This window comes from Scomber japonicus, chromosome 5 (genome assembly GCF_027409825.1).
Source record: "Scomber japonicus isolate fScoJap1 chromosome 5, fScoJap1.pri, whole genome shotgun sequence".
NCBI lineage: Eukaryota > Metazoa > Chordata > Actinopteri > Scombriformes > Scombridae > Scomber > Scomber japonicus.
The window spans coordinates 17,318,693-17,341,579 of NC_070582.1; the positions used below are offsets into that span (position 1 = coordinate 17,318,693).

Below are 22,887 nucleotides of genomic sequence, written 5' to 3' on the forward strand. Positions count from 1 at the left end.
TTATTAAATCAAGGGACAATAATTAAATATTTGCGAGCATCTTTATGATATCCCGCTGATGTTAAATTACTCTAATACCAATAACTTAACACCAAGTTACCAACTATTCCTCCAGCAAACCATGTATTGTGAAAATAATTCAACAGACTCTGCATAGAATAATTAATCTACAATACAGACAACATGCTCCATCAGATGCACAGCTGAAAAAGAAATAAAGATCTTTATCTAACATGCAAATAGTATGTATGTATGTATGTATGTATGTATGTATGTATGTATGTATGTATGTATGTATGTATATATATATATATATATATATATATTTTTTTTTTTTATTTGCAAAAAGTGAAAACTATATACTAATAATGTGGATACCTGGAAGGCAGATAGGTCAAGCAGGGCAAAACTGTTGAGGAAGCGGATGCCTTGCAAAGCCACCTGGATGACCCCAGGGCCATAGGGCTCCTGACTCTGGGATGCAGACTCTGGTGAGAAACTGTGCAGCAGGATACAATACAGGGTGTGCACCACTCCCACCAGGTCTGTGGACTGCAGCAGAGCAGTCAATCCAGTTGGGTCCTGGCGCTTATTGTCAAATATACTGGGAGCACTGAGGAGGACAAAAAGGGGCAAATATCTGGTCAAGAAACACTGAAAAAAACAATTTCTTCATTTCAGCCTTTTTACTGCTGTTGTCATGAAACCTAAAAACCCCTGAACCTCAGACTGAAGATCAGTCTAAGACTCTACACCTCAGCAGCTTCTAGATTTACTCAGACAATGGTTTAGAGAGAGACTTTACATTTAGATTAAAGATGCTACTTTGTTAGCGCTACTGTATTCTGTGTCTTAAATGACTGCTGCCTGAGTAAAGAGCACAGAGTTCAAAATGTGCTCCACATCAACATGTTGGATCACAGCTGTTTCTGTCTCAATTTGTGACTTAATCACTAAAATATACTGTCAACCAGTTTGATCAAGATTCAACACTTATCTTCCGCTCCCATTCCATCTACAGTAAACATAGTAATTCCATGACGTGAAGCTCATGGCAGCGACTTCAAGCTGGCAGATTGTATTGAGCTGCCTGACACGGTGCTTAGTCCTGCAGTACATTTGAGTCAAAGTGATGTATTTGTTTGGCTTCAGACAGATGCCAACCTGCTGGATAAACACATATTTAACAACAAAGCCAAGTATAATGCTGGTTAGAAAGAGGAGGTAGCAGCTTTCTTTCAATACAAGCTTGACAGTACAGCGAAAAGGCTCTATTCAATAAGCCACAAACCTCACCAATGATTTAATTCCCTTTTGGCATTAGTGCAAGAGAAAGGTTCTCTTTCTAGATAAACTTCTAGCAAGAGTTTTCAGATTTGTAAGGATAATTTCTCATACTACAAGCTTTAAAAGTGTAGAATTTAGGTGAAGAATCAGATTAGAAAAGATGGAGATACAGAAATCTAAGAACGGGATACAATCAGCCGCAGGATTAACTGGACAACACAGTTCAATCCTTTTTTTTGATGAAAATAGAAGAAAAAGTTAAAAGTAATTAATGCAGTAGAAGCATCTCTAGAGTCGCAATGCAGAAGGCTCCACTGAAAAGTCACAGCTAGTACAGCGGGACAATTTAAGACTACTGCAGCAGCCCTAGCTATGATTTGCAGTCATGTAGAATGGAGGGTGTGTGACCTCTGGATGGAACCTACAGTGCATGCTGATACTTGATGTTAGCCAACAGGCTCTGCGTGAAATATGTTGCTAGGCAAGAACATAGCCTCCAAATGCCATTATAATCCCCTGACACAGCAACTGGCATGGCCAAAATATTCTACAAGCCCGCTGAGCATTCTGCTATATAACACACAGAGAATCTTGGCAGAACAGGACTCAGAGGCTGCTGTATTGATCTCGACATTGGTCTCATTATACCTGCGATATCTGATGACAAGTTTTCTCACAGATATTTAGTGGCAAACATAGCTGTCCTGTACCATGCCAGTGTGAGGCAGCTGTTCATTGTGATAGCAGCACCTTGCAGCTGGCAGACCACAGCCGCACACAGGGTGACTGTAAAGACGCAATGACAGAACCTGACAGTGATAGACTGTAACATGTAAAAAGTTGAGGTTGTTATAAAAAAATTAAAAAAAGAGTAAAATTGCTAAAGATTAAACATAATTAAAATGCATGATACTTGTTCTAGTGTGATCACATCAAAGCCTATATAACCTCGCTACTATGGTCAGCATTTTTTTTCCTTTCAAGTGAGGAGTTGTGGTGCTGATGTCCCTCGGTGTGACTGTGTGCTTAGCCTCTGTCAGCAGCGCCACTGAACCTCTCTGAGTTGAGGTCACCTTAGCACACGTGGGTGGGCTCCCCCCACGCTGTAGGCTAAGGTTTATGGTGACTGACAGAGCACCGGGTCAAGTAGATGCCTATCTCTATCTCCAGTAACGACAGCTTAGCCAGCTTGCTGGCTGGAGTAAACGACCTGCTGGCTGATTGCAGAGGAACGCAGTCTTTGTTTGAGTAACCATGAGCCCCGTCTTTATGGATCCTTGTGACATTAAAGAACTGACAGTGACTCACTCTCTGTCATTAGACACAGAGGTGTGTGTGTGTGTGTGTATCAGAGGAAGATAAACAGATAACAGGGATGTTTCATGTGTATAACAGAGTAAGAGACATGCTCACCGTCCAGTTACAACAAAGCACAACTTGCACATGCTGTGCAGCAGAGCTGAAGCTTGCTGGAGGAAAGAAGACATCTTGGGATGCTCGTCCACAGGAGCTTGGACTGAGAGAAAGCACCCGTACAGTTTGTCGATCAAACCCATGTTTACTACGTAGCTGGAAGAAACAGAAGACAACCAAAAACACATACAGTGGTTAATTGCATTTTCCCTAAATGTTAAGAGATTTACCACAGGAGACTTCCTAAGTAAAAAAAAAAAAATAGTAATCTTGCCCGCACAAACAAAAGCCTTTACTGTACATACTTCCACGGCACTGCAGTTGAAAGCCAATACCTCACCTAAGCCCTCCACCCACTGCTAATACTGTGATATCTCCAATTTGTCTTTGTCAATGACAGGTCTCATGATCATGTTCCCTGTAGTCTTTTAGCAACAAATCACTGATAGTGTCATTAGAAGGCTGCTGTGGCCCCTGTGCCAGCCCAGCACTGGGCCTTTAACAGTCTGCTGACCTGGGGCCATCTTCGCACAGCTCAAGTATGCCTGAATCCTTTCAGCTCAGGCACCATCAGGTTACAAAATAAAATCTAGAGACTACTGTGGCTGACAGTCAAGGCTTCCAAGTGGTTGACGTGGTCACTGTGAAACGACTGTTCCTCGTCTCATCGATGCCTTGACTCGTTGCTACTTTTGCATACCTTTTTTGTGAGAACTGTCACTCACTGAGGGCCTTTAAAAACAGGTGATTATGTTGTTTTTCAAATCCCACTGCAGGTCATTTGACACTTGAACCAAGTTTCATTGTTTTGACTTGATCCTCTTCCACAGCTTTACGTGGGTTGAAAGGATCTATCCTCACCCTGACTGCTTTGTTCAGCGCCTGCTCTCTGTTTAACAACCTGCTTGGTGGTCGCTCTTGCCACTTTGTGTCTCACCGTATGAACATGAATTGAAAACATTTATGACAATGATAGGGGGCTAAAAGCACTGAAAGGCAAACTGAGGAACTGTTAATGAGAGGAAAGGAAATGGTGATCTCCGTTTTATGTGATATATAGGTTGGCATAATGGGAGAGTGTTGGAAAAGCTCAAAATGTTTTGATCTTTTGTCCTTCCTCACTAGCACATACATTATACAAGGCAGTTGAGGTACATTTTCTGCTCGTACTTGGGATTACCAGTCTGACGACACCATTTTTCTCAGGCCCTCCCCTGTCTCCAGGGTTACGACTAGGTCAGTGGATGAGAGTGGTGGGCCTGTGCAGCTGCTCCAACCAGATGAATCATGGCTTGTGGGAGGGATGGTGGAAAGACTGCACTCTTCCACATGGCTTCATCAGGCCGGGCCTGCCTTTACTCATAGCCCACATTTCTCCAACACAGCCTGACTCCTACAGTCCAGACCCACACAGCTAGCTCGAACGCTAGGTTCAAGGGGACTTTTCAAAGCTTTGGAAGTGCTCTTTGTTTATGCTACTTTGTGGCCCCCCTAGAAACTGATCTCACTTGAAATGTGGCACTGAATGTGTGGAAAAAGTACAAGCTGGAAAGATGCCAGAACACACGCTCATTCTCACACTACTCCCATTCTAACAAGACACCACTTGGATAATTTCCAAGAGATTTGACATTTTGTCAGCCTATTCTTTACATAAGATATGCTGTTGAGGAAATCAGAGGTTGACCAACTCTCAACCCAGTGAAGAGGCGCGGAGGAGGGATGTACTAAAGAAGGTAAAAAGGTTGTGAGATGAAATAACGAGGTGCCATGAAGGAGGAGGAGAGAAGTGTGAGAGTTGTACAAGGAAACTACCTGATTAGGTCTTGTGTACGAGTGTTGAAGGAGTCTGTGGCAGAGCTCTTGACCTTGGCATCTGGGGAGGAAATCCATGTGTTTTCGCCTTGTCCAGACTCAGAGATATGTGGCCACAGCGACCCCAGGATGGTAGCTATGGTCTGCAACAGGCCTGTGGTCAAACCCTCAAAGACCTGTTTGCTCACACTGCGCCCAAAAATGGATTTGTCCTCATCTGGGACATAAAGCTGCAAAAATTTAGGGAAACAAAGAAAAAAGACTTATCACAAGGTACAATAAATTTGTGTCGTGCTCCTTTCTTTCATCCTTCAGTAAATACTTACAGACTGCCGTAGAAATCCACCAGCATCCAAATTACATTAAACAATATCAACAAGAGTGTAAGCAGACAAAAGACAAAAGTCAATTTAGCCTCTGTATGTACAAAAAGCAATTCTATTATTGAATGGACAGAACACTATACATGCCCTGTCTTAGTTATACTTAGTGCACTTTAATGAGTTATGATAAATAATCTTTAAATTACTTCGATTTGGGACATAGTAGCTGTTTGAGCCACATCCTAAGCCACACAAATGACAAAAAAGTTAGTGGTTAAGGCACAGGTTAAGATGTACTATTAACCAGTTACATGCTGACAAGATGGAGGCCCAAGAAAATAAAACAAAATAAATTCAACGGCATGGTCAGAAGAGCTTCTTCCTCATTTGTATTTCAGGAAAAATTTCAAGAAAGACAGGAGCAAAGCTCTAGGTTTAAAATATAGTGCTGCTGTTCAACGTGCAGAACCTTGCAAAGATAAAACCTTCTCATTTGGTCTAATGGTTGGGGTGAATTCTGACAGCATAGGTAAATCCACCGACATTCTCCACAAATCTAATTAAAAGGGGACATGCTCATATGGCAGCACAACCCCCACGGTCTTACTCTATTGCTCACATACACGCATACCACACATAGATGTGCACGTGCCTACGCACAAACTACTAAAACATGCTAAAAAATGAAACGTGTATTAATACCTTTTCTGGGTTATAAATTAAATTACAAGTCATTAAGGAGGAGTGAGAAGGAGTATGATAATTGTTCTGGCCAATAATCTCAGTGTACACATGGATTGTCTCCTGCAGTGCTGTTGGATATGTCAGTCAGCAGTGCAGCTGCTGGGATATGTTTTATATAAACTGAAGCATACAGGCTAACCTCTCCCTGTGTGCCCCGAGGAAATATGACTGCTTTGGATTGGAACTCGGCACTGGAGAAGTAAGCCCCAGTAGAGTTCATGCATGTACCACAACCCAGTGCTTGTGCCTTGTCCTGTCTGTGTTGTGAGTGTAGGCGGCCCCAGCTAGCCACCACCGTTAAGATGTTTGGAGTGGGCTGATGTTTACAGCCCTTCTTACAGAGTGCTGAGGGATATGGGGCTGACATGTCGCCGCAATGCAGCCTTCCTGACTGACTGTGCTCTCACATTCTCTCAGTTAGGAGGCATCTGCGGAGCGGTTGGGCAACGGTTTGTTACTTGCTTGGCTGGTGTGTTGCTCTGTCTTTTATTAACACCATAGTAGGAGCAGACACCACAAAAAGGCAGAACTTTCCCAGTGACCACAGCAATGTATGTCAACAGATGTATTTAAAGCAAAACAAGGAAGGGTTAATAAAAAAGCAGTTTATATGTTGGAAAGATGGAAGTTAATTTTATTGAAATAATACCTTTGGTATAAAACATATTCAATCTGCTTCATTTATAAAACATTCTACTTTTTATGGCAAATTAAATCAGCCATTTGCTGGGGTGCATAGACTTACTGTTAGCTGATGTAGGAGCAGGTCCATGAGGAGCGCAATCTTGTTGCTGAACAGCACATAGGAGCAGTTGAGAGGGCAGCAGGAACATGCCAGGTAGTAGGTATTTACAGCAGCACAGAGAGATCTAGCAAAGAAGATGAGAAACTGTTATTAATCACACATTAAGAAAAAAAAGAGGAAAAACAAAACCTCAAGGCAGGCTGCTACTCCCCTCGCGATTTGTTAAAGAAACACCACTACTAGGATGGAAATGAGTAGCCCTGGGCACTGACGAGACTATCTGCAGTCATCAGGAAACCAAACACACTCTCCTGTATTTGTGGTTCCTTAAGGGTGTAGTTTGTCTTCACAAGTCAAAAGCATATCTCACTGACAGCGCGAGAAAGGAAGCCGATTTGAAGAATAAAAACACTCATATCAGCTACTTATGTGGAGACTCCCCTCACTAGAGCCACCTTCAGAGGAGCTGAGCACAATCTCAGTCCCATCTTGGCTGAGATGCTGCAGCATTTCCGCTGGAGAGATAAAACTATTCCTCTCAGCAGCTCCTCACGGCTGCCAGGCAGCCCCAGGCAGCGGCCAGCGCTCAGCCAGTCAGCGTGCCTCTGTATTATGTCTGCTCTGAAACAAGCCCCAGAGAAGATTAATGCCTCTGATAACTGACCAATCGTTCTGCTGTGACTGCTACTCCCCCTCTCCTCCATTTCATCAGTTAATATTTTCTGACAACTGTATATTTTAGCCATTGGCGGGATGGCGTGTCCTATCTACTTGCTGGAAGAATGGAATCTGCGTCTCCAGTGCCTAAAGTAGGCCATGTTTATTTCAACTGGTAAACATTTTGATATCTACCGAAACCTTCACATCTGCTGTGCGTTTTCAGTCAAACCACGCTGGCATAGTAAAGGAAAATAGATTAGGCTGAGGCAGACCCAAGTCTGTCAATAACTTCCTCTATTCTTTGCTCTGCGTTTGCTAGCGGGCAGATCAGTCGTTTCGCCGTATCATTATTGACATTGCAGTGTAAAGCTGTCAAACATGGAATGTGGTGTTAATGTGAGAAGCACTATATTTTCAGTGATCGGACAGAGTCCAAATATGACATCAAAACTTACTTCTGTCCACCTGAAAACAGTAATACTAACACACAGCAGAAACATTGCTACTGTCCCTGTATGGCAGCTACATTGACAATAATTTTATTAAAGCATAAAGACAGTGGAAAACATTAAGCCATAATGGTTAAGTGCACTGATTGAGAAGCCTGTGAGGTAACATGAGAACCCAACCCAACCAAACTATGCTCTGTGTGCAGTTATACAGCCTCACGACTGTGATTCCCTAGTAAACATTGGACAAATATCAGCTTCTGTGCAACCGCTATTAAGAATAGAATTACTGAAACGACAAGTACTTTTTCCTCTCAAAACATATTGTAAAATGACATGTTCCACACAGATTAGGATACTTAAACTGTGGTAGCTGCCATGCACATTCCCTCAAAAAGACAGAAGTTACTTTAGTTGCCTTAGGTCACCATTATGTTATTTAAGATCATGCCCCTGTTGAGTTAAGTAGTGCATAGTAGTAGGGATATCATATGACCTATCAGAGATAAAATGACTGGGCAGGACTGACTTGATTACTGTCAAAGAGCTGTTACAGGACATCAAGATAAAGTTCATCTTGGTCAATGGTAGCGTACAGGTTACACCTCTGAAAACTGAGATTTTGTGTTTTTGTTCTGCCAAATAAGTTGTATTTTATGCAACAAAGTCACTGTTGCTTTTTCTGAAGAAAAGCTTCAATCATTCTTGGAATGCAGCCATACACACACTACATTGTGTGCAATTGGATATTCAACCATTGCTTCAAGGTATGAAAAGGGTAGTAGTCTATTTTACACTCTGAACCTCTTATCTCATTAAGATTAAGGGATGTTTTAGATGGATTGGAAAATTCTTCATTGTTTAGAAGCACTAGTATCTTCTGATTACATAGAAATGAAATCTGTTACATAAATGAATGTTCACTCCAGCATTAATTGTAGAAACTGGCATAATATTTGCAAAACTAATGACATTCTCATGAGCCTAAGCTAAACATTAGCATGGTAACATTGTCATTGTGAGCATGTTAAAATGCTGACATTAGCTGATAGCTCACTGCACCGCTGTGCTGAAGTATGCCTCACAGAGATCCTAGCATGGCTGTTTTCACAGGGCAGTTGAGCCATAAACAATTGTTTGTTTTGTAGTGTTATAACTTTAAGCAACTTTAAGTGTTGCTCAAACTTTTAATCACTGTTCATACTGTTATAATACAGTTTTTCCATGTTTGACATATGTTGTAGTTCTTTAAAATTGTTATTCTTTAAACTTCTCCACAGCTCACACAAAATTTACCAAATGTTTAAAGGTTACTTCAAAATGTTTTCCATTGCCCTTGCAAAGTAGTTTCTCTTATCTTTTGAATTGTGCAGTTTAATGAATATATGCACAGATACATTGAGCAATGCACATCATAGTGTTCACTTGATTCAACAAATAGCATAAACAAGGAAAATAATATTTAAAGAAAAAAAGGAAATGTAATAAAAAAGAAATAGGTTCTTTTAATTAATTTCATGCAAGGTATGGCTGTATTCTCTCTCCTCTGACCTGACGAGCATATTCTAATTAAAATCACTTCACTTCTGGCGATACAGATCTGGCCCTCTGGCTTAACAATCAACTCACTCAACTGCTCATGTAATGAGCATGCAATTGCTTTGTAACACAGCTAATCAGGCTTGTCTTTGGTCATCTCTGAACAAATGAGGAGCCTGTCAAAGACATGGCTGAGTTATGCCCTTACACCAGCTTGTACAATGAACCATCACAGTGATCTGTCTTTGGTTTCCTCCCACCTAATTGAGCTTGATGAGCATGACACCTGATAGTTCGCCCTCTTTGGAAATCTCACCATCTCAATACCCCTCCATGACAGCTCCAGCCAAAGATTCTGAGGAACAATTTGGTGAAGTGACGCACTGTGCTGTCTCATGTTGCACAAAAACTTTGTGGGGACTGATGTGTGTCTGTTTATCTAAGCAGACAACATTCCTCCACCTACAACACAATGTGACTCAGATTGTTTCTCACATTTTACCAAAATAGCTATAGCTACTATCCATCTTCATCTTTAATCCATCAACAATTCTGTTCTGAAAATAGAAGCAATAAAGTATTGATGCAATTTTTAACTGGTGGACTAACCCATGGACTGATAAAAACTGGTGATCGAGAGAAAAAGTAAGGTGCAAATAATGAGGGATGTAATCTGCACACCTACACTAAACAGCTTAACCTCACACAGCTATGGAATACCATTTTACCTGCGGGGCTATTCACATTCACACACAGGGATGGAGCACACCTGATCCTGTCTCACCCCTCCCTCCCGCAGCTCTCTGGGGCTCAGCCTGGGTGGCCAACAGGCCAATGCATGATAAGACGGAGGCTTTGGGGGGGGCGGCACGTCTGACCTCTGTACTCTGTAATTAAACCCCTAATATTAAAACCTCAAGTTCAAAACCTGATAAATAAGAATCAACTATTCATGAAAATAAGTCAAAGTAAGAATTTATATAGAACATGGCTTGAAAGAATCCTGATTTCACTCCCTGGTTTTTGAGCATAAAATGAGATTTAAAAAAAAACATGCTGTTTCCCTAGCAGGGAGATGTATGGTTATGGATTTTCTCTGTATTTCGTCATAAAAAGACAAAAAAGGACAACAAGCATGTAAAAGGCTCTTTATGTTTTTTGTCACTGCCTTGCATTATCTACCCTGAGATCTGTGCTCCTCAACCTGAGTCTCACATTTCTCACCCTCTCTGTGCGTTTCCTATGTGCGCTGTCAAGCCTGACTGGAGCAACGCTGCAGAAATCTGACCAGCTTCCAGATCAGGTTGAGTCCCTGCCTCTTAAACAGGGTAAATTTGTGTTCAGGAGAAGAAAAAGAATCCTAAGCCAAAATAAAAGGTGAGGAGCAAATCCATTTCCTTGCGCTGTCAAACAATCCCTTCATTCACTGCTATCTAAATGACATTTAATTTGATTCTGCTGTTGATCTCTCCGATACCCTGAGTGCTTCCAAGACATCTACTCTGGCTGTTGTGCCACACTGGCCAGGTATGAAGCGGGGGAGGGAAATCTGATGAGCCGTCACACACACACACAGACACACAGACACACAGACACACACACACGAAAACATCCTGAAATAAAACCACAAGTAGCAGGGTCTGATTACACCAGGTCAGGTCATGTGAGAGGTAGACAGACAAATTGGGTTAACACGCATATCCAAGGACTCCTAAACCCCCTTTTGAAGATTACCTGTTCAAGTTGCCATCATAGCTCTACCTGTCTTATTAAGGCAATTCAAATGGTCAATGTACTCTATGAACGAGTTGTAAACTTTTAAAATACATTTTTGGTGTCTGAATGTCATAGACCAGCATCTCTAGTCTTTTCCTTATTTATTTTTTCAAAGCATAAGTAGCATACAGATGGAGCCTGTACTACTGGGGCTATTACAAGCAATTTAAACAGTCAAGTCTTTCTTCCTCTTCTCTCTTCAGTGACCCCTATTGGAAGGCATAAGGACAATTCATCTTCAATCTAAATACCTGCACTGTGCAGCTATCCATTACTGTATTAAAATAATTCTCATCATCTTAGCCACTGGTTTTGGGTTTTCAAAACAGAGGTACAAAAAAGGGATGCACCCACACAATGGAGAAAAAAAAAAAACAACAGTCGGTCACTATCTTTTTGTCTCCCTTACTAGTAGTCAGTAACAGTTATAAGTGACAACAACTACATAATAATGATGATATATGCTATAAGTATAATTGGTAAGATTTTATGATCCTTTATAGCTTCTATTTAAAAGTCCACTTAATGTTCACACAGCACAAGTGGTGTGTCACACAGTATGACACTACTTATATTCACTAATAAACCTGAAAACATGTGTAGATTAATTGATCAAAAGTAACCTCCAACTCCTATATGGGAATATTTACAGGTTTTCAGCCTTCTATGGCAATAACTGAAATATCTTTCGGGTTTGGCCTGTTACTTGGACAAAATAAACTATCTAAAGGCTTCAATTTGGATAAGGCATCTTATAGATTCAATAGTTGATTATTCAAGAAAATTAAATCGGCATATTAATCAGTAGAGGAAATAAGTACCGGTAATTGCTCTACTTAATAAAAGTGAGATATAATTAATAAATATAATAAAATGAATACAGTAAAAAAAAATGTTGATAAACTACATGCTAACATTTGACATATTGCTGTGCATTTTGTGAGATATCATCTCTCCGGCTGAAGTTAATGACAGTGGCTGCATAAGCCCTGATCTAGACATTCCAGTGACCACAGGGTTACACCAGGACATTAGCAGAGCCTCGTAGAGGAATTAGCTCATTAATGTAACGGTAACAAGATGGAATCAGCCTCCCTGGGGATAGATATGGCAGGACCATCTCTGCAGCTGCCTTTTTTTGTAAATCACTCTGCTTATCTGGTAGGAGGAGCTGATCAATACACCAGCATCACTGTAAACAGATAATGTAGCGCACTCTGGGGCTAGCGTCTGTATAGCAGCCCATTAGGCCACACAGCCATCCAGATGACGGATAGTGATAAGCAGACAGCCGGCCTGCATCTTTGTGTTGCATCTTGTCACCAGCTCGGCTCCACTGACCTGACTGAGCTAAATCACAAGGTTAAAGTGTGACCTCTCCTGCATTTAATATGGTTTTCAAATCAGGAAAAATGTACTCAGTTAGGTTTGTTTGAATATAAATGTGTCTGCATGTCTGCATGTCTGCATGCGTACAACGTTGTGGCCTTTATGGCAGGTTTGTTAAGGTATATTTACAAGCTAAAGATCAAACTATTGAAATCTACACTGCAGAACATATTGTATATATATGGTCATGGTGAATATGCATTGGGCTGGATTGATTGTGTTCATCAGGGGCTTATCTCTGGTTCAGCCCTCTGCTAACAGCTGGCAAAGCTCTCAAGGGTCTGGCAGTGATAGCAGCATAGGACTGACAGGTAAACCGGAGGACTGAGGAATCAAGCTGGATTCTGAAAATATCCAATAAGGTGACTGCTGTTAATCTCATGCTGGTGTAAAAGTCCTCTGCAGAGAAACCTGTTTAGCCACAGGAAGGGTTTAGTTATGAAAGAGCGCTAATTCAAGGCCATATCTTTTACCATGATTCATAACTCAGCCCACAGTTTGACTGGGCCGGTACACAGAAGATAAAACACATCGGTCTAATCTTCACCTCCTTTTTCTGTACAACACTATGTCAAGAAGATGTCTCGAAGAGGTATTGTGTGTATTTAAGCTATCACATTATTATGCACGTATGTGTAAAAAAAAAAAACTTAGCAAACAAATGTTGTGTACAAGAAGACAGTGTCTCCATTTAAGTTAATAACATTTCATTCAATTCAGATGTCTCCTTGAAATTCCCGTGGATTACATTGATTGAGGAACCGAGTACAAAAAAAAAAATCAATATACATGTGATGCCCTTTAAAAGCCTTATAAATATAAGAAGCATTTGTCCATTAGCAGAGATTCAGAGACCAGTAAATGCTAATGAATGGGAGAGCAAGGCCATTCTAGTCCATTACAGAGTCCCACTAGTGAGTATGGCAGCCTCTCTGATGTTATCTACTGGCAGGCAAGGCGAACGCCAGACCCACAACTCAAAAATACTCTGCACTCTAAATGACAGATTGAGCACATGTGCTTTTTGTGTTTCAAGAGAAAAGAATGAACACAAATTGATTACTGAGATGGAAATGCTTTCTGTTTCTAGAAGCGGCAATGCTGTTACTCATTAATACATTTTGAGAGTATTTATTGAGATGGAGCAACTATAAACAGTTATAAAGTAGGTTAGTTGAGATTAGCCCACTCACAAGAAATCACAAATAGGAAATAAAGAATTGTGTTGTAAGTGAGGTCAGTGAAAGGATACAGTCAAAGAGAAGTCATTGGTAAGACAGAATGTAACAGCTGTTATAGAGCAGAGTTCCATATTAAACAATATGGATCACTCAGAGTTCAGGTTTGCAAAAGAAAAAATGCTGTGTTGTGAGAACAAAAAAAATGAACCGAAAAATAACCGAAAAATGAACACGGTTATTGTTATTTCTATTTTAAACACTTTGACTAAAATTTATACATATTCAAAATTCTTCCAAGAGTATTTTTACATGGCCAACAAGGAATGCAGCTCACAAACTAAGTGAGATTTATGGAGAGCATGAAAAAGTGCTTACGTTTTTGCCGATGATTAAGGTACACTTCAAGTGAAATAAATGCTGTAGCCCCTTTCTGTCTTTGATTTTACATACTACTCATAGAATAATAAAAACAGGTAAAATACAGTACAAAGTCAACTTCTTTTTCTACCAGTAAATACACCAATTTAGCCTGTCCATATGAGTTTTCCTAATGTATTTGAGTACAGCCTTGGTACTAACCGAGAACACAACAGGAACATTAGATAAACACTGTGGACAGACTTATCAAAACAGAGGAGGTAATGTAAGGGTTAGGGTTAGGGTTGATAGACGTCAGCCAAAAAGGAATTTCCACCAATGCAGAAAATCACTCCACACCTTTTCTCATCCTGACAATGAACCACCTAGTCAATAAGATCACTCACTGATTCCAATAACAACAACAACATGTTAATAGAGGTCTGATCCTTCTAGTTTCAAACAGCCTGTTCAGCATTTCAGAAAACCAACTATGCCAATCATAAGCTAAAGAGACAGCTCACCCTGCTGGTTTGAAACAGAATCTTGACTGAGTCATGACAGTAAGCTGAGGGGCATAGCGATCACATAGATATGCAAGATTTCAATTTGGTGACGGCACTCACTTGAGAGGAATACGAGGAACTGCAGTGGGTGTGGAAGCAGCAGCAACGACCTGCAGAATTTGTTCCAGAGCCGACAGGCCGCCGCCCACTTGGAAGGCCACTTGGTCTGCATTGTTCTGGTGAGGCAAAGACACAAAGGGAGAGAGACACAGAGAGAGTGAGAGAGTGAGAGTGTGAGAGAGAGAGAGAGAGAGAGAGAGAGAGAGAGAGAGAGAGAGGTATAGTCAGGGGACAATGAGCCACAGGCTTGACAGAGGATTACATGGCTCTCTCCAGAGAGGGAACCTCTCTTTTTCCTACAGGGGCGAGGGATTGAAATCTGAAACAAAGTGATCCCTGAAGTATTCCTGTTTAATCTCAAAAGTGCACAACCCGACTCTGCCCCACAACAGTCAAGTTTCAGTAGAAGGCAAATGCTCTGCAGGCTCCAGTTAGCACCAGGGTGGTCTCAACGAATGACCAGTCTAGGAGAAACTGCCACTGGGCCAAACAAAGAACAAGGCAATTAAATAACTTTAAAATGAGGACATATTCTAATAGGATACGATAAAGAAAACCATAATCTGACCCAAATCGATCAGCATCACATCAGATCTGCTGGGAGTAAGAAAGGTGATGCACTTACATTACTTCACCTCTTGTGTCAGCATTTATGGGGATCCATGTAATCCTATTTAGAGATTTTTCTTCAACCTTTAACGCCATCTGACCTCAGTATAAGATCCTCTCTTATTTGTAGTCACTGTAGATCAGTTTTAGTTTTTTTTGCTGATAGACTATAAGTACAGTGTGTTTAACTAAATGGTACTTTGCTTCAGTTGGCTCTGTTTAAGTTTTACTTTCAGTTTTCTACTTCCAGTTCTCTACTTCAAGAGTTGAAACATGGACACGATAATGTTATTAACACTTTTTGTGCCAAGAAAAAAAAAGAAAGAAAGTGGCTCTCAAACCAATGACATGCACTACAATTGTAGTTGTAAAAGGTTGCAAACCACACGGTTATTCAATAAAATTAATCATCGGACAATTATTAATACCAGAACCCTTGCTGGCTGTAAACTTTAAGACAACTGAACATGCAAAATGTAAGATACAGTTCTTTTTCCCCTTGTAAAACAAAACCTTTGTGCTAAAAATGATTTCTGTGTACATAAGGGTTTACATAAAAGTATTTTTTTCCATTATTTAGTATTCATGAATGAAAGCCAGTGGAAAATAAACAATAAAAGAAGTGTGACTAGCTCAGATGACAATCGTTGAGGAGGGTTGTGTCTTCCTCCAGTAAGTAAGAAGTTAAATGCACTGAACAGCAAAACGTTTCCATACACTGTTGTAATCTAAACAACATCCAGTCAGCAGTAGGCTTGTGAGTACAACTCCAGCAACTCCAGTGAGGATATTGATAGGACTCTTTTTTATAAAAAACATAAAATGTTATCTAGTTTTACTTCATGTCACTTAATTTCACACTACTTCTTTAAACATCTTTCTTTTTTTTTTTAGAATTCTGATGTTTCGACATGAGAAAACTTTTATGTTTTACAGAACTTGTTAAGGAATTTCAAGTTTTAATATTGCTAGTTGAGTGCATTGGTTTTGTCATTCTTGTGTTTGTCATGTTTCTCACTCAATTTACAATATTAAAAAGTAAATGCAAATGAACTAAATACAGTCCATTGCATTAGATTTGTAAACATATATGTATAGTTAGGTCCTTCCCTCCAGTGATGACAGGAGAGAAGGGTTAGAGTAATTGGCAGTAGGTCAGATGCTGTTGCTACAGTATCTTATAAATGAACAAGTACAAAGCCAGGAGCGAGTGCTACTATCATGCATGTTTGTGCCTGGGTCGACAGAGGAGAAAGGAGTGGGAGGGGAGGTGCTGATGAAGGCCGTCTTCACACGACTGCAGAGGGCCGTGTTACACTGCAGGTCACCCCTCCACCTAATGAGGTTACAGGCTCCTCAGTGCTGTGACAGCACTAAAATCCAGCCACTTCACAGCGCTTTTGTTCTGCAGATGGGAAGTTGCCAACAAGCCTGAACACATAGAGAGAGAAGCGCTTTACCAAATTACAGATAAGCTCTTTATCTGTCATTCATGCCTGCTGCTAAGGTAACTGCTCCTCCATTCTGGTGTTAGACACATATATGACACACTGAGCAATCATTTAGGGTTTGGAACAAACACAACACCGCAATGACTTTGCCTTCAAGATGATGAGAAATGCTTAGCAGCATTTTAGAAAAATACCTCTTTCTGACCTAATTTCTGTAAATTGTGTGGATTTTCCATGCCTAATCAATTGGGTCTCAGTCACTGAGCTTGGCTTAACCCTTCTCTTAACCCTCCCATCAACACACCTACCTAAAAGCTTCTTGGCTAAATGAGAAAAGGCAGCTCTTTCATAGCAGCTTATCAAATGGTATTAAAGGGGGTAACTGGGACCTGCCCAGTCCTGGCTGTCTCCTGTGAAAACCAGACAAGAGTTGCTTGGCTAGTCCATGCTTTTTCTGCTCTGCTGACAGCTGTGATGATGTTGTGATGATGGAACAATGCGGGTGAAGAGGATTAAGTTCAAACTACCTGAGATACCATCATTAGGTGGTCTATCCATGCAATGGCCCACAGAAAACAAAAAGGCACTACAGTATTACTGAAGATACAATTTCTCAGAAAACTGAAAATAAATCTTGTTTTTCCTGATAAGAGCTCTGCAGTCAGTGAATGTTGTTCTCTGTGCAGTTGCCTTTATAAGCAAATGGAACAAGCATCTGGCAATGATATATATTTTCTACAAACCTAACCACAGAATGGCAACAGAAATCATGTTTGTATGTAATTACAGTGACAGTGTATGTATACAGTAAGCTGAATTTGCATACAAACTTAAAAAAGAAACCAATGTTTCTGTCTCAAAGGATCCGTGGGGATTTGCAAATTATGTTCTGATAGACAGTTACAGCAAAGATCCTCCACCCAATGCACTTAAAGAGATACTCCGACACTCGTCTGTGGTCTGACTTAAAAGTTAAATGAAGATAGTAGTTTTTATTTCCTACAAAGACTGGAAGCATTGGGAAACGATAAGGTGGACTGTATGCAGCATTTTAAAAAGTCCTGTCCTCACAGTAAGGCTGATAGGTTCATATGTTGTTGCAGTTATGAACAAAACAGTATGAGAGTCCTGGGTGTATGGGTGAATTGCTACTTCATAACATAAGTAATATAGTTTTGGAGTCGAGAACATATATTTAGCTATTGTTTTGTTTTGTGGGTCTGCTTTAAGACCGCCACTATAGTACCTGAGCCAAAAAATCCAACCAATCCTGCCTGAATGACTATCACCCCGCAGCCCTCACCCAAATAGCAATGAAATGCTTTGAGCGGCTCATTATGCAGCACATCAAGTCACACCTCCCTGCCAACCTAGATCCCTTGCAGTTCGCATTTAGATCAAACCGGTCCACAGAAGATGCCATATCTACCTTGCTCCACCTCAGTTTGACCCATCTGGAGAATAAAAACACCTACGCTAGGATCCTGCTGATCGTTCAGCATTCAACACGATCCTGCCGCAGCAGCTGATGGAGAAGCTGAGGCTGCTGGACTTGGACACTAGCAGATGCAACTTGATCTTAGACTTCCTAACACAGAGATGGCAGACAGTCAGAATCGGCAGCAATACATCTGGATACACCTGGGTGAACACAGGTTCGCCTCAGGGTTGCGTCCTGAGCGCCTTGTTGTTCATCCTGTTGACCTTTGACCTGTTTGCCAGATTTGACAACAACCACATCATAAAATTTGCTGACGATACCACTGTCATTGGTCTCATCAACAATGAGGACGAGTCCGGCGCACAGGTAGTCGAGTGGTTAGAGCACATGCCATATACGTAGCCGACCCCGGTTCGAATCCCGATCGGAAGTCCTTTGCTGCATGTCACCCATGTTACTGCTTAATAAAGGCGTCTATGCCAACAAAATCTTGTGGACGAGTCTGCCTACAGAAGGGAGATGGAGCAGCTGTTAGCCTGGTGTAAACACCACAACCTGGCCCTCAACACCGACAAAACCAAGGAAATGATCGTCGACTTCAGAAAAGTCCAACCCAACCATCATCCTCCACTAACCATCAACGCCTCTTCAGTAGAGAGGGTTAACAACACCAAGTTCCTGGGAGTGCATCGGTCTGTCGACATGTCCTCAAGCTGCAACACCAAAGCTGTCATCATGAAAGCACAACAGCGCCTCCGCATACTGAAGAGAGCAGACCTCCCCACTCCAGTCATCACCATCTTCTACAGAGGCACAATCGAAAGCATTCTGACCTACTGCATCACTTCCTGGTTTGGCAACTGCAGAGCAGAGGAAAGGCACAGACTGAATAGGATACGGCAGAAAAGATCATCAGTGCCTCCCTGCCATCCCTGCTGGACATTTACAACCAACTCTGCATTAGCAGAGCCTGCGGTATCACTAAAGACTCCTCTCATTCCTCCCACAGCCTTTTCTCCCTTATGAAATCGGGGAAAAGGTAAAGAAGCATGTGCTCCAGAACAACAAGAGTGCTTAACAGTTTCTTCCCCCAAGCAGTCAGGCTCCTGAACCTGAAAATAAATGAACTGCCACTGAAATTACTGAAGTGAAGCCATTGCACTTTAGAGAAGTCACCTTAATTTGATTCTTGGCCTATTTATTAATTCTTAGCTTATTTAGTTATAATAATTATTTTAGAAAATCGTTTTTATGTATGCAAATGCATGAGAAAGACCATTAAATTGAATCTGAATCTGAATCTGAATTAATCGACTTGTTGGTCTGTTCTCCACTTTGGTCCTGACTGAAATATTTCAACAACTATTGGATTAGCTGCTATGAAATGTACATACATTCATGACCCCCAGAAGATGAAGCCTGCTGACTTTGTCAATACCTAAAATTCTTCTGGGTGAAATGTCTCAACAACTGTTAATTAGGAAATGTCAGCAAGCTAAACATAGTAAACATTTTAGCTGCTAAACATCAGCATGTTTGCCTTTAGTTCAAAGTGCTGTTCTGCTCAAGTACAGCCCCTTAGAGCTGCTAGCTTGCCTTCAGAGGCTTTCCCCCCACTTTTAGTGGGTCACGGCACATATTTTACAGTGTTGCTTTACCACAAGGAGGACTATATTTAACCTGTTCTCTGTGGTAGCTATATAGATAACTAGATAGATTAAATATATATTGTGGCTATGGGTAAGACAACAGACGAATGTATTTCCCAAAATGTAAAATGTTCCTTTAAGTCTGAGTCCGTTGGTGGTTAGTTACACACAAACAGAAGCTACAACAAAACAAAACAACAGTAACAGAATGAGAACCTAATTTATCTTTTAAAACAAAAAAAGGAGCCACCCCCAAAGTCTGAGCATTACGACACAAGTGAGAAGGATGGCTCCTGAATTATACAAGAAGGGGAATCTTATCCAATTATTGTCCAGGGTGACGATTGTTACCCCAGCTGATGGGAAGGCCACAGCAGCTGGTAATTCCTACAACAGTGTCTGCAGACCAGCAGACCAGCCAGATTGCACTCTGCAGCCTCCTCCCACCAGACACTTTAATTACACGAGAGAGGAGGGCACAGACTCAGTTGTTCTGTTCCACCAACAGATGGACAACAACTGGCAGTTCATTAAGGACTGGCCTCAACTTTGATCTGTACCTTCAAGTCGTAAGTTCAGTCCAGCACACATAAAAACCTAACAATGAGAGAAGTATGACAGATCACCCTCTCCTTACATGAATTTCTTCACTACACAGACTTATAGAAAAGCCTGAGAGCAGTAAACAAATCACTGTGGGCCAAGTCGACTGTAAACCACAACAAGGTTGCTGGAGTAAACATTTTGAGGCCAAGTATAAACTTGTGTGTTTACAAGACATAATGGCGTATGATTTAGTAGACAGTGGGAGTGCAGGGCCAAAATGGAAATGGATAATTCTACAAACTGTGTTTATTCTATAAAATGAGCTGAGATTAATCAAAGGCCAGTGTGGTGCAAAATCAAACCTGCCGCAGAAACCACAAACAGCAGTGGTAACTAATACACCAAGTATCTTAAGGCCATTTCACTTTCTGTTTGTCTTGTGGTAAAGGAACGAAAACGAGGTTGTTTTTAAACAAATTAGTCTCTGATGAGAGAATACATTTACAGTAGCTCTGTAACTTATGATTGTTCATTGTATGTATCAGTTATTTTCTAATTTAAATCAATTAATTATTCACCAACAAAATATCAGCTCCCACAACACAGATACATAGATATTAAAATGGTTCTAAGTAGGCAAGTCTCAGGATACATGATAACATTAGGGCTGAATTAATCTCATTTTATCAATTTTATCATATCCTTTATAATGACCCTTAGTTTAAATTATTAAATTTTAATGTATCTACTAGCTACAACTTTCAAATGTTAGTTTTCTTTGATGAAGAACTTCAATGACTAATTTATAAAAACTGACAAATCCAGTTTAATCATGTCAGTTTACATTTTAAAGATTATTAAAACTGAAATGATTCACACCTTAATCCACATACTGCAGCTTTAAAATAATATTAGGACTGATATCTCACTGTAAATAAATATGAAAACCAACAAGAAACATATTATTTTGTTCCTAAAAGATTGAACATTTCTTGACAGAACTAAATAGCATGCTGCTCACTTTTTCTGTCTTTTCTTGACGAAGTTCTGATACTGCTGATCTGGGCTGTGTCCCTCACCTACCCCCATGTCCCCAGATACAACTCCCACCAGTCCGCTCTGACAGCTGACAATGAAAATGTAAATACAGTCTGCAATTTTCAGTTCTCAGATCACCATGTTCCTGACAGTTCCCTACCTGTCATACTGTACATGTTGGCCTTTTCTAGATTAAAAGCAGTAGTAAACACATTGGGCAATATATAAATACTGTATAAGCGCTTAGTAATACAGCTATGACAAAAAGAAAAGAGCAGCACATTGGGAAAATTACTCTTCTCAATCACATAGTATAGAACAAAAAAATCCAGTTTGACACAAAATAAACAATTAGAGGCCACAGAGGGAGAAACAGACTGGGGTCAGAGACTATACACAGCCTCAAGAGCAGGGGAGGAGTGAGGGGGTTGGGACTCAAACAGCAGTGCAGGAGGGGAGTGTCGGGTGTTGTCTAAGGAATTAGCAGAGAAAGTGGAGACTGAATCAGATATGGGAGAGAAAAACAAATCTCTAGGTGAGTCAATGACATGAGAGATGCTTGTTAGGTCAAATAATCTAAACGGTCCTGACTTGAAGTGACTCAGGGGCCAGACAGCCATGCTGACGGAGACTCTATTTATTTGACTTTGTCCAGGGATTAGAGAGGAAAGTGTTCCCCAGGCTGCCTCATTTGCCAATCACGGTTCTGCACAGCTTTGGGGTAGATGTTTCTATAAGATGCTGGTGGAGTAAGACTTGACAAAACAGTTTAAATATGTGGTTTTAAAGTGAGGTGAAAGACAAAGCCAAAGCACCCCAGCAGATCCTTGATTTGGCCATTGCAGGCGACACCACTGTTGAATAGAGCACATCTCCCATGGCCCACTGACCTCTGACCTCCTTTTGGGAATATGTGGTGCTGAGGGGAGGAGCCCTCATGTAGTGACAGCTTGTGAGCTACTCACATCACACTAGTCTCCTCCTCTCTCCTTACAGGACGCTGTGCCACCCACAGCAGCCACCTCTTTCTTTGCCTCTCTGGGGAAATTTGTTAATAGCCACTCCAGCCATCCCCCTTGTCACTGATGGGACACCATAATCTCTCTATCCTCACGCCCACAGACACGTACAGTGGGATGTTATGATGGTGTGAACCACAACTTGGCAGGAAATTTATGCCTCATTACAGGAAGTGGGCTGTATATTCTCCTCATCATAAACATAGTGGCAGGTGCTTTAATTCCTCCTCTCAAGTCTCAAATTGATGTGAGTTTTACTGTAAAAAAAGCCATGCAACAAAACCTCCAGGACAGATGTTTCAAATCAACCGAAGTTATAAATGTCTGCAGTTTTATCTGACAGTTGCATATATTCATAAAACTGCAAAGACTTGCAAGAAAAAAAAGCTAACACTGAAAAAAAAACTATCTTTGTTCAAGACAGTCTTGTACATTAATGGCATTTCATCTGGAAATCCAATTTAGCATTGTCTAAACCAGTGACATCTGAGTTGTGTCAGACAATGCTTGCTCTCGTGCTAGGAAGCTCCTCTATTGGTACCATATGCACAATAAAAACACAGTTAATCTGGTCTTCATTAACCAATAACCACAGGCAAGTGGCTTTGGAGTAAGTGATACTCTACATCGGGAGGGTGAGACAGAGGAAGCTACAGCCAAACACAACTCATCACTGACAAGACATGCCAAAGGGCTGGCATGACCTGTGAGCTGAAGCAGACTGTTCAGTAGAAAGCCAAACAGAGGATCTGAAACTGTAACAGGCAACTTCCAACCATGCTTTTTAAGTTAAAAAGACAAGTAGAGGTGCCTAAAAAACCTTAACCTGA

At 40.9% G+C, this 22,887-nt stretch overlaps 1 protein-coding gene across 1 annotated transcript in view; it reads right to left on the reverse strand.

Moving 5' to 3' along the window:
- Positions 1–22,887, reverse strand: part of scaper (S-phase cyclin A-associated protein in the ER) — a 58,843-nt gene that overhangs the window by 9,953 nt on the left and 26,003 nt on the right. Inside the window, exons 23-27 of the mRNA XM_053318579.1 lie at positions 14,305–14,420; positions 6,328–6,451; positions 4,516–4,745; positions 2,701–2,856; positions 379–613 (exon numbers count right to left, since the gene is read on the reverse strand). Coding sequence (XP_053174554.1) covers positions 379–613; positions 2,701–2,856; positions 4,516–4,745; positions 6,328–6,451; positions 14,305–14,420 — 861 coding nt within the window. The remainder of the gene's footprint in view (positions 1–378; positions 614–2,700; positions 2,857–4,515; positions 4,746–6,327; positions 6,452–14,304; positions 14,421–22,887) is intronic.